We start from the raw sequence: 13,420 nt of genomic DNA on the forward strand, positions 1-13,420 counted from the left end.
TTTCTTAAGGTCATGTATAAAATATGAATACATAAATTAAGTAGGATTCACAACGTCAAATTATTAAGGGACTTATTAAATGATATTCTCTCTCTCTCTCTCTCTCTCTCTCTCTTTCTCTCTCTATTCTTCGACCAATATTATATACCGTTAAGAGATAATTTGATGTACGTGACGGGATTTATATATTCAAAGCTCGCATCGATCACATTTTCCAAAGTCAAGACGAAATCACGTTGACTCGCTGGCGAATATTACGTGCCGTATATCGTTGACGTCGTAGTGACTTATCGGATTGACTTGTACGAGCTTGTGCGGTATCGATCGTTCCTCGTGCCCGAAGTATCGGGACGTTGATGACGACGCCGGTGTGTCATCGCCGTTGCCATTCGGTCGGCTCCAGCTGGCGGCGGTATCCCCGCCGATGGGACTACGTCGTGATAAAGTAATCTGAATTAATTTGTTGTCCCTAATTAATTAATGCAAATCATCGACGCGGGTCAATCCACCGAATTAATGATCGTTTACGCGGCACCGAACTCTGCCGAATTGTTACAAGTGGGGGAGGAAGGGGATGAAGGAAGAAAAGCGAGATAGCTGACAGATCTGCCTCGTATCATTTTTATTTCTACTTTTCTTTTTTAAGGCTGACAAGTAATATACACGTGTCACACGTACAAAATATTTTCGGCAGACGAAGGACGCCGGCGAACGAAGGGTGGCTGCGGAAAGGGGTTGAACTCTTGACATATTGCTGTTTAGGCAATTCAATCAAGTACTCTTCAAGTTTTACCCGTCTTTGTTGGCTGCTACCTTCTTCGCTCCCTTTCCCCGTGTCTTTTTGGTGATCTCTTCTTCACTCCTCGCAGACTCTTTCTTACAGGCGAGCTGTCAGTTTACATCTCGGTGTTGTCGGGATACGTGTTTAAGCGTATGCGGTCATCGCACGCACGTGTAACGTCGATCGAATTGTCGGAAAATTCGTTTCGCGATCGCGGTTTAAGGTAATAAGTTGAGTGCGCAAGTACTTGATTCGTTTTCTTCCATCATTCTCTACATATAATGTATCTATAGCTTTCGATTTCCGCTCTTAGAACTTTTCTTTTTGATTTTAAAACGTTAAGCTTACAGTCCCACCGCGAATCGAAGTCGAAAGCTTTCCGATAATTCTTCAAAAAACATTTAACGAAACGTGCGAATCAGGAGAAACGTGTCCAAGTATCTAAGTGCCTTCGTATTCTTCTGTAAAAGCAAAATATAGCACTGTAATAAATTCTTGATGATCTGATGGCTGAATATATGTGTGTGTATGGTGTGTAAAACATTTTACACACTTTTTATTTAATTGGAAAAATGTGAGTGTAGCTTGTTAAAATTTTATATATATATATATATATATATATATATATATATATTTCATGAACATAGTCTGTGTAGCAATTTTATTAAGTGACTAATTTTATTTAATAGCGCTGAGAATTAAATGTTAGAGAAGTTATTGCAGAAAGTTATGTATATTTTTATACGCAGCCAATGAAATAAAGTTTTAAAGCATACACGATATCATTTTATTTAGGATCAAATATAAAGACTGACGTGATACCTATATTGTAAAAATTGGCATGCCGCAACGAATCGAAAAGTCACTCGTATTTATCAAAATTATATATCGCACGATATTATTCTCATGCTGCTGGAACAAAAATTACATGTTCGTTTAAGGTAGAGTTTGACGTATGTACAGCGAATTCATGATACTGAATCACGTTCACTCGGCACGCAGCGTTTCAGACGAAGTAGGTTGACAGGCACTTACTTTCTCAGCTCTCCGCGAATTCGTCATCAAACTGAAATAAAGTTCGTTGTACTTTGACGTCAATTTACGTTTGAAATCTGGATTCTTATGGCTGTAATTAAAGTTTTCCCCTCTCGCGTGCGTCGCTCTGCTCACGGAGAATAACAAAACCTTCAATTATTTGGGAGCGTCATTGATCCCCATCATGATTTTCTCAATGTAATGCGGGAGTGGGCAGCAAAGTGTTATCGATGAGAGTTTGCATAGGCATTGTTTTGTAGTTTGCTACTAAACGCTCCATCCATCACTCTCTATCTTGATGAAATATTCTACTAGTTCCTATTCACAGTGCAAACTACTTGACTCGAGCGGTAGTTCGCTAATTGTGAACCCTCATTATATCCGATATAATGTTGAAACAACAGTTGCGTAAAAGAATGCACACTTTCTATAGGTAATTTATTGAAACGATTAATCTTATGTTAAATATGCCGCTCTACTTGAATCACGTCTGTCTTTCTTTGTAATCACACTAAAATATACTAGAATATACTGCGAAACATTTTTCCATCTTGCAAATTTGTGTTATTACTTAATAACTTGTCTCGTATTTAAAAAAAACATTATTTAAATAACACTATATATATATATATATATATATATATATATATATATATATATAGAAAGTTGCTAAATGTGTACTCTTAAATTATGTTTTATTACATTTCCCAGCTAGTATTGATTTGTGCGCAAATAGTTGGGAACAGTTTGATATTTTAAGCACTTATTATTATAACATCCAATTTGTTAACAATCGATAACAAATTATTTTATTATAAGTCTTTTTACAATATGCTACGAAAGGTGCAATTAACACAACCGATCGCTTAAATCATACTTGTGAGTTCTTAAATCTATATCATCTTTGAAAGTATTGAATTTATGAATTAAAGTAATTAAAAATATAAGGAATTATTAATTAAAACTTATATTGTTCATAATTTTTCAAAAAAAGAATTAAATATTTAATAACTGAATAACAATAATAAAAAGATAAGGACGTCGAAATAATACTAGCTTAAATTCATGTTTGCAGTTGACATATTTTTATTTATATCAATTTTAGTTTTACTCTTATCACACTTATATCAGTCTCATTCTTAACAGTTTTTTATTGTTAGGTTTTTATTTATATTGCTTATGTGTCTTATTTATTTCATTAATTTGTTTTTTATTTCGTACTTTTGTTACTAACGTTGCTTACATTAAGTATAAATATAAAATATTGACGAGATATGATTTAAGGCGATCAGTACGTATTCAGCAACTTTCCTTTATATATACTCAATATATATTTGATCTATAAAGTTGAGAATGCAAAAATAGAATGTCATAAAAACAGAATGACGCGCAGTACATTATTTTAACATTATAAATTGAATGCACGTATATCTTTACGTGAAACATATTTGTAAATTTAGAAATAATTGAAGTTTATTTTATACTATTTTATATTTAATTATTGAAATGTGAATTAATATTTAAATAAGATAAACTAATAAACATTTGCAATGAAAAATTTTCTTTTTTACAAATGAAAATATAAAAGCGATAGAAGAACCACAACTGTCCTTTCATGTCTATATTCGTTCTACGAGCAGATTTCTTTTGTTACGCTTCTTATCTTTACGTTCGCATCTGTTCAATTTAATTTAACATTATTCAGATCCTCGTGGATTTGCATAACAATATAGCTCAAGGCAATGGCCCGGTCCGACGACAGAAACTTGGAGAGGAATTTTACAATTTCTCTCTGTAAAACCGACGAGATTTCAAACCTTACGGAGCAGAACGGATACAATTGTTAAATATTCGTTATACTTATTTGGTCTAGAGTGCATCTATTCCGTTTTGTGCGGATTGTTCGTCGTGAAAATAAGCGAGCTCGAGCAACAAATGTGAAAAATAGCTCGCAAAATAAGACGCGTCGCGCGTTGTGTCTAGACTACTCTAGTTTGCGTCTTCTATAATCAATCTCACGTCGCTTTATACATTCTAATTAACTTGGTAACCGGCTGACTTCCTATAGGTAATTTCCTATTAATATCCTCGTCACTGGCCGCACGCGGTGACCTGGATCGATAAATTTCCAGATACTTTTGCGCTTTGGAGAAATAAAATTTTAGCGCCGGACATTCGTTTCGTAATAATCGGGCGCTCCTTAATAAATCACATCATACAAGCCCTTTAAAGCGCACTCGTTCCAAAGCATGTTCCCGCAGTGTCGCGTTACAAATAAATGATGCTCGCGCCATTTTTTCATCGTGGTCAACACGAGAACGCGACTTTTCTGATTGCAGGTGATATGGGTGTGCATACTTTGCCGGAAGAAGCAGGAACTTCTTTCGAAGACCGGTCAATGGATGGCGAAGACGGGCCTCGGCGCCGTGGACAGCGCGTTGCTGCGGCAAATGCAGGAGGACTTGCAGGTGGGTGGTCGTCAGGGACTCGCGGACCAAACTCGGGATAAAAGACCGAAACTCGAGAGGGCGCACAGCGCGGCTGAGAAAGAGAATTTGCCGTTATTACAGAGAAGCGGAAACTGTCCTCTCAGGAGACAGTACTCCCAGCAAGAGCAGGTAACGTTCTCCTCGCTCGCCCGATATTCTTGTCGGAACGCACTCTTTTATTTACAAGACAGACATATACTTTTGCGCACGTAAATGCTCGGATGCTTCTATACTCATGAATATGTAACGTCACACCGTGATAAGTTTGCAATAATTCGCACATTTCACATACATCTTCGCGATTTATTATTTATTTAACGGAATGGAAGGAATTTAAGGAGGTCGAGGCGTTTATAACCGAAGGACTATCAGCCCGCGCCCTCGCGACGTATTGCACGGAGCACTCGGTGAGTCTCCCGTTGCTGTGATTGCAGATCTCGGGTCGCCGGATGTCCACGAGTGACAGTGGGGTGGAAATGTCCGTTTCGCCACACGCGAGAACTCTACCGACGCCTCACGTGGTTAGTTCTTACCCGGTGCAACAAACTCCGAGGCATCCCGCAGCCTATCCCGACGACGATCCCAATTTATACCGAGGCGAACTCGACGGTCTGATGAGACAACATCCGCCGAACTATCAGAGGCAACGGTCAACTTATCAGGTAAGAGAACTGAATAATTTCCAATTGGTCCTTGCCAAAATTACACAAGTTAGTTCGTGTATGTGGAATCGCATTAAATTTGTCGACCTAATTTTATCTCAAATCGAGCACATTCCCAAATCTTCCAAATTTAGTATTTAACGAAGTAATAATAAGCGCAAGCTAATAAAACAGTATTCCTTTTTTTATTTATCTAATAAAAAGAAGAATTTTAGTTTTGCTTCTAGATAGAAAATTATTACGCAGTAATTAATTTAGTTTCTTTATCGAGAATAAAAAAAAACCTTTGGTTTCTTAAAATCACGTCTTTTTACGTATCAATTAACGATAATTATATTCGAAAGCTGCAATTTTATTTGCGCATCACGATGGCGGTCTCTTGGGTTTTGTAAACGTGTGTCATTTAATGTAATGCAGGATTCGAGTGCAGATCTCGGGATGACTTACGGTCAGACACCGATGGAAACTGGCTCCGTTCGTACGACAGTGCATCCCTCTCAGCAGCATTCGTTGCACCAGACACAGGGCGTACATCCTGTTCAACCTACGTCAACAGTGGGTGTCTCGCAACAAAGAAGTTTCAGTAGCAGTGAGGAAGAGCGAAGCACACCGGAGTGCGCCAGCGACGAGCCGGACGAGTCGGAGAAGGGTAAGCGAATTCTCCAATCCTATAATATTTATTTCTGATTATGCAACTCATCATTCGATATAAATTAATGAGATGCTTCATTTTATCGATACTCGCGCGATATAAATTTTGTTTGAATTCTTTGAGAAAAAGTTTCAATTCTGAATAAAACTTATAAAAATAGACTCTTCTAGAATGAAAGCTAATTTATATATCATAAAGTCAATTAGAAAATTATGTGATATATATTAAACTGTTTATATGATACCACGTTTTTATATAAAGTTATACATAATTTGGTCGAGTCAACCCAGTTGTGGTATTAATTTTTTGATTACTTGATAGAATAAAACTTTACCAAACGATAAGTTTATGTTATATTTATAGTATTTTTTGCAAAATATGTTGTTAGTAAAATTAAAAATGGCCAAAAATTATCACTGTATTTATTCTAAAGTGTACGATAGAATCATATGACATCACATAGGTGATTGGAGAGGTTGACCTTGCCCTTAAAAGTCAATGCACGAGGAAAACCTAGTCTTTCCGTGTCAATAGATATTTGGTTTACGAAGAACATGATACTTGTATATAAGGCGGTTTTATGGAAAGTGTAATCGATCAATCCAATGCTCGTGTTTCATTTAAAAAAGACTATATATGTATAGTATTAATATATATAATATTAATTGAAACATTTTGTATTAAATATGACTTAATGCTACTAAATCAATACAATATTTATTTAGGTACAAGAAAGATTATGTATAATTTTTCACTCCGACAGTTTTTAAATTTTGTTAATGAAATTATTTTATGGTTTTAATTAATATTTTAAAAAATTAGGAGAATGTATACATAGACCTTGTGAGTATTACACATAAATTTTACGTTTGTTCAGAATGTAATAACAGATTCTATCGCGTTTCGATTGTGAGACACCTCAACGAAAGAATAGATCAGCTGTACTTTAATTAATTGATTATCAAAGTAGCTCGTAAATTTTACGCACGTGTCCTCAGCAATTTTTGCCGTGGCGTTTGTTTTCGTGGAGGACGTTTCGTTCCCAAAAATCGGAGGAAGGTGAGGGAGAACCGTGTGTATGATTCACAGTTGATTAAACGCGAGATCGGCGAACTGTGAACCGACTCATCCAGGTGCGCACCTGTGGGGTGAAGCTCTCTTTCTCTTTCTCTCTTTCTCCCCCCCTCTCTCTCTCTCTTTCTCTCGCAGAGTACAGAAATAAACTGTATTCTGCCTACCTCCGCCGTGCATCACTTTTTCCATATCATGAAGGTCGGATGTGCCGTCGATCGCACAACAGAATTCCACATGCGAAATTCATGCCGACATGCTCGAGCATCCCGGGTCATGTGTAACCACGCTAACGATTGATCGCGAATGTAAATCAAATCTTACCCGTAAAACGCGTCGTAAAATTTCTCCAGTTGATTCCCGGGTTTAAAACGCGCGTACAACTGCGTTTTACTCTCGTGTGAATTTCGCGACGCGGGGTAACGCGAAGTGGCAATCTGCGGCAGAAATATTGCGACGAATATGCGTTTAATAATTTCCACGCGAGTGCACGGTACGCAACGCACACGTGAAACGCCACGTTATATAACTTGATACGCACGTATCGATTTTATAATGGTTAGCCGCGCGCTCGATGCCCTTCTGGTCCTCCCAGCGATCTGTCCGCGGAATATCGATCGGATTTGATCCAATGTACGCGTGTCTTTCGATTGGAGGAGGGGGGGGGGAGAATTTTTAAAGATAAGAGAGCATTCGCTCTTTTTTAAATCCACGATCGGTATATCGGCGATCGTGTGTCCCGCGTCCTGCGTCGCGTCGATGAATCCCGCGGGAATTCTCAGGTTCTGCCCTCCCGGTCTCGCCGTTGCATTGATCCTTGGCATCCTCTCACCTCTCGCCCACCCAACCTTCCAACCCTCTCTTGCGGCCTGTTTGCTTCCCTCTCTCTCTCTCTCCCTCTCTCTCTCTCTCTCTCTCTTTGCCTCCCGCCCTTTCGCCCTTCCTCCCTTCACCGCGGTCTTCCTATTTCCACCGCGTCCCTCTTCTTCCTTCTTGATACCTCGCTACGCCCACACGCTGGCCGTGACGTCACGCGGCCAGCACGTGGGCGAATTCAAACATCTGCCCCTTCTTCGTTTCTGAATAGTCTTCGACCTCCAAACGGCTCGGACTTGGTCAGAAAAAAAGGCCCGTCGCATCGGTTCAAAGGCTCGGCACTCTCCTCGGTCCATATCGAATGATTATCTTGGAAAGATCATTCCTCTTTCCAGCGCTTGAATTTACGAGTGCACCTCTGACCCTTCGCCCCTCGTTGGCGCGAACCAAATTTATCACTCTTACCACTTCTGATTTTGAAAGATAATTCTCCGCGTTTGAAGGCACGTACAATACTGCTGCACAATAAAATTAACAGCGGCTTCACTTTTTAAGTTAACTCGACCATAACTGCGAGCTCTGCGCAGCAACGCAAATTTGTTTTTTTTTTTTCAAAAAAAAAAAGAAGAAAATAAACCGTAGCCGTAGTCAGCAAAATGGGGTTACGAAATGTCATCGGGAGCACAATGAATATCACCGTGGACCTACGCTCGTCCGCTACCCCTTCGTTACTTATGAACGGAGGCTGGAGAAACTTTGACATTTTCCCTACCTCGTCTGCGACGACAGAACTACGTGCCGTACGATCGCGCTTTTCGAATCGACCGACCGGGAGAACATCGGCGCGTTACGTTATTTCTTTTTTCCTTCCTTCGTGTTTTACAGTGGTTCCGATGCGAGTTCATGGGGCTAATTTGTCCGCGCAACGTGCGCCGACCATTCTCCGTGATTGATCGCCCGCGTGAAGAACGAGAGAGAGAGAGAAAGAGAGAGAGAGCCGTACTCGTGATAACCGTAATTATATTATTATAGTATTCACAGCGGCGTTTTATGCACAAGTTTTTTTTTTTGCGTCACGTACTCTAAGCAGGCTCTAAGGGATGGAAGAGGCGGAGGCTAGACGGTCTCGTATAAATTTAATCCGAAGACATTGCAATTTGATGGTCGGACGAACAAGGCTTCGGCACCGTACTTATTTCTCTCTCTCTCTCTTTCTTTTTTTTTTGTTTATCATCCTTGCTCCCTTATAAATCTGGCGCGACGCGCATGTCGAGATTAGCTTCTTATACGTGTAGGAATTAAGGCACTTTGCTGAATCTATCGTGATAAAATAGACAGCTGGTACATAGAAAAATCGTGTGAGAGATTCAGTCGATTATAACTTTACCTTTGCTCACTAACGGTGTTGTGTGTGTTACGTGCCATTAAAAATGCGTCGAATACACGTTCTAAACACGTGCGTTCTCTTTTAGTTCAATCAACTTATGGAAAAGCGTTCGACTATTACGTCTGAAAGGCGGAATCGAGGAAGGAGGTTCGTGAAGTAATGCTACCTCCCTGTGGAAAATAAATGAGATCGCCTCCACGCGAAAATGAGATCTCGGCAGAGAACGCAGCACGATTTGTTATTATATAGATAGTCATGGATTCATGTAAATGCGCAAACACGTGGGCGCGTATACGCGTTTACCGTGTATCCGACGATGCAAATAGTTAGAGCAGCCTCCGCTGCTGGATTTTGCAGACCGCGCAGACTGGCTTTGATCCCCCGTTCTCAGTTTTCCTCCTCCCCTTCTCCCGTCCCTGAAATATCCCCCGCTCCTCCGCGTTTATTTCTGTCGGAGGAGACACTGTAGGCTGATTCTGTGTATACGTCGTCGCCACACCGTGATATTTCCTTCTGATACTTCGGGGATAAACACGGAGGCCGGAATCAAGCGGTCGCTATACTCCGCAGAAACTGGTGGCGACTGCGGACTATGCGTATCAAAGACACGTATCGCGCTGTGCCGTTGTGACGCACGGTCTGCCTTCAGTAAAAATAACCAATAAATAGCTGTAATACGGACCGACAGTCTCGCCATTTTTTCCCTTTATTTTTTTTGTTCGACGAAACGACACACGGTAAACTTTGCGCGAGAGAAGTCTCGATGTCTGTATTAATTGTCGGACCGTCTTGGCACATAGTTTATGAAATTGAAAAAGGTATTTAATAGAGAAAAGCTTCTAATATCGCCATAGATCTTCTTAAAGCGACAATTCTTTTTTTTTCCTAGAAATGAAAGGTTATTAAGATTGCTTTATTAATGTTTTATTGATGCTTTATTAATTAATAATTTATTAATTAATATTAATGATATTGATAAAAATATGATCTGCTCAGAGAATTAAAAAAGTAGAAATCCATAATATTCATATATTTATAAATTAGATAGTTCACAGAGTTCAAGATAAAGTAATATCTATTCGTAACTGTAAAACGATCAAATCTGTTATCTAGCTCTCTTGTTTATCTAGCTCTCTTGTCTACAAGAAGTAGTAATAAAAAAGACTCAAGATCCCACAGCCATAAAGAAAGTTCAAGGTAAGGAAAATAGAGCATCTAACATGACAGATTCACTGAAAAGTACTTAAAAAATGTATATAAAAATTGACATTTTTGTCCTTGTATATTAATCGCCTCCGTTACGAATATCATTTGAACAAATTGCAGGATGAATGAAAGAAAATACAACGTGCATTGGATGATCGATCACATACCCAGTAGCTAAATTAACAGCCAGTTTCGCACATCCACCATTGATTTCGATTATAATTTAACCGATTATCTGCCTTTTTGCGGTTTTTGATTGTTGTAAGGAGTCAGAATAAAGCTAGAGTTGACCAACATGTAAAACTGGCCACGAAGCATCTGGCCGTAAACGAACGTTCGAGATGAGATGAGGTGTATCGTAGCCGAACGTTCTTCATTGAAAAGTCTGATGTGAACGGAAACGATTGCGTGCAGCAATCGTGAGTTAAGGCCGAGTAACCAACGAGTGATCACATGTGAGAATCGCTTTAAACGCGTACGACGCGCGAGGGAAGCGACGGGTTAGCCTGACGATGGTGTTGTTGCTCCCATTCGTAGATGCACAATACAATTAGTGAATAGAAAATTAGTTTGTAGAAGCGAGAGGTAAGTTACGTGTGCTCATACGTCACTTACGGGCGATCGCCCGTTTTAACGGGGGCCTGCAACGGGGAGAATCCGAACCCAAGGATCGCGAGAGACACGTGTCTCTTTGCGAGGGCAGAAGGAGGTGGGGCGGAAAAAGAAGGAGAGATATTTGCGGGGCAAATTAATTGTCAAGAGAAACGTTCGCCGCACGATCGATGGCGGCTAGCGCGGGTAATCCACTTCCCCTCTAGAGTCTCTCTGTAGGTAATCTCTTCTTCGTCGTCGTCGTCGTTCGTATTCTCGCGTGATCCGTTTCCTCGGGGGTCCGCAATCAACGCTGAGATAAAATATTTCCAGTTTCGGCAGTCGCGCACCTGCAGCCCCTCCCCCCCCCCCCTTACCCCGCGAGCGAGTATCTGCCCGCGACGTCGTGCTGATAGCGCGACAGAAAACGCGCTTAAACGCGCCGTAATATCTAAAAAGGTCTCTCGCTCTCTCGCCATTATCGATCACGCCTCGCCGGCGAGATAGCGCGAGCGGTGGTAGGTGTACTCCGGCCGATTTCGAGTTTACCCAATTTCGTTATCTCGGTAATGAGTCTTCGTCGGCGCGGTTTTTATCCTTGCTCCTCGCGCAGTCGAACTTCCGTAGCTCAGCGAAATTTTTTTCCACGAGAAATAGGAGCGCAAACGAGATAGATACCGCCGTCACCGCCGCCGCCGCCGACGACGACGACGACGACGACGACGTGAAAGTAGGCGGTGAGGCGGCGCCCGGGAACAGGGTGGTAAAATCTTGGAGTGATTTATACGCGGTGAGTCGGTGTCATCTAACTTTTAAATTAAGATTCTCTGCACTTTTTCCCGACGCGTGACTCCGCGTCGTCCCTCCTTCCGTGCGCCGCAACGACATCTGCTACCGCGCTTCTTCTCCTCCTTCTTCTTCTTCTTCTATTTATTACCCCGCGCGAGCATCTCGTCGGGCAGAAAATGCCACGCTCGCGTCGCCAGGTACCCGCGGATGCGTGACACCGCCTACTTCGAACCGGCGCTCTTAAACGCCCGTCACTCCGAGGGGTCCCTCGTTTCGCGTTCACAGTATATACTACCGAAAGACGACGTCTTTTTACGCAGGTCGTTACGTTCGCGACAGTAAAAGTCTTCCCTCCCTCTCAATCATTGATACTCTTATCCCGCGGTTTACGATTTAACCCCGCGTGAAAATTAAATTTGCGTTTCTCGCGGATGCACCGAGAATCTGAAATTCTCGTAATCAGACTGCAGATTCCATTGTCACGCGCTTTCGATTGTCAACGGGGTTGGCTCTCTGGCGACGACGACGTCCCTCTCTCGCTTTTATCGTCTCTCGTTATGTCGTAATGCCGAGATACCCGTATTGACACGCGGATATCAAGTGCGCACCGCCGCACTGGAACGCGAACGTATAGGTGTCGTTGAATGATATAAGGATGCTCTCTCGTGGCGATCGTATTACCAATTTGTTAGTTTTACGAACTGCGAATCCCTTCTCTTTCTTTTTTTATATCACGCTCGTCGCCCACGCGCCGACAATATACATATACAGCAAAGACTTCGTCTTCCCAATTTGTCCCCCCCCTTTTTTTTAATACGCGCTCCCCTCCGATCTAAAAAACGTACTCTTTCGCGTGTACAACTTCTAATATTTAATCATGGCAAAATTAATGGTGCATTTCTTTCAGCGAGAGAATTATCTGCGAATAACGACTTACGCAACACCGTCTGACGTCAAAGAATCCATTCGCACATCTCGTGATGATTCTCATAGCATGTAGTTGTAAAATACCGTTCGCGTGGTAAATTCAGATCTATCGAATTAAGTGAATATAACATACATGCTTTCGCATTTTTATTTTGTGCGATGTATTTTTATTCACAGCTCGTTGTACACGTCTTCCTTCGTGTCTGTCATTCTAGTATTTTCTATCCACATACGCGTCTGCGTCTTATGTTTAAACGAAGCACACCGAAGCACGAAAAAAATTTTTGCACACATTTGATTATTGCCCACACATTTCCTCCGATACCACGGTACCGATATTCTGTATGTAGATTTGATATACTTTACTATGTATAAAATTTATTTCTAATGAACCGCAGCCACCACAGGCGTTATTATTTCGATGATTAGCAGTAAGTCAAACAGCACTGTTGCAATGTGTAGTTAAAGGGAGATCGGCTTTTAGGGCAAAAGCCGCCGCCACTAGGGATGACTTCCAGGGGTACACGGGAGAAGGCGGCAGACAGAATGAATCGGCAATTCCCCGCGGTACTTAATAATTTTATTACCAAGTAAAAATACAAAGCAAATCATATCTTTCGCTATATATTAATCGCTACACATATATCTAATTGTATGTATACTTACATATACATATATATATATATATATATAATATGTATATCTGTGCGTATGCGTGTGCATGTGTGTGTACGTATCTGCCGAACGGTCGTGCGTATCGACATAGGAGTTCGATAAGTCGGTTTCTTTTTCTGATTTGTCAGATTCTCGTGGCTCGCGTACGTGTGTTATGTTATTTTTTTTCCTGCGCATTTTTTCTTCGCGTTGCTGCGCTCTTCGCATGGGGCTTGATAACTTTTTTCTTTTTTTTTTTTAAATTCCGCGGTATCCCGCTAATCCAACTTCAGGATTAAATTTCATTGGGAACATACCGTCCATACTTAATTGCGTTTAGGTTTCTTTTGTGTATTGTCC

The 13,420-nt window shown here is 41.0% G+C and overlaps 1 protein-coding gene across 4 annotated transcripts in view; it reads left to right on the forward strand.

The window, feature by feature from the left end:
- LOC105834813 (regulating synaptic membrane exocytosis protein 2) overlaps positions 1 to 13,420 on the forward strand; it is a 62,812-nt gene that overhangs the window by 13,600 nt on the left and 35,792 nt on the right. For all 4 annotated transcript variants that reach the window (XM_012677578.3, XM_012677577.3, XM_012677581.3 and 1 more), the window contains exons 3-5: positions 4,156 to 4,434; positions 4,740 to 4,967; positions 5,385 to 5,616. In XM_012677578.3, the coding sequence (XP_012533032.1) occupies positions 4,156 to 4,434; positions 4,740 to 4,967; positions 5,385 to 5,616 (739 nt within the window). The remainder of the gene's footprint in view (positions 1 to 4,155; positions 4,435 to 4,739; positions 4,968 to 5,384; positions 5,617 to 13,420) is intronic.

This window comes from Monomorium pharaonis, chromosome 3 (genome assembly GCF_013373865.1).
Source record: "Monomorium pharaonis isolate MP-MQ-018 chromosome 3, ASM1337386v2, whole genome shotgun sequence".
Classification (NCBI taxonomy): domain Eukaryota; kingdom Metazoa; phylum Arthropoda; class Insecta; order Hymenoptera; family Formicidae; genus Monomorium; species Monomorium pharaonis.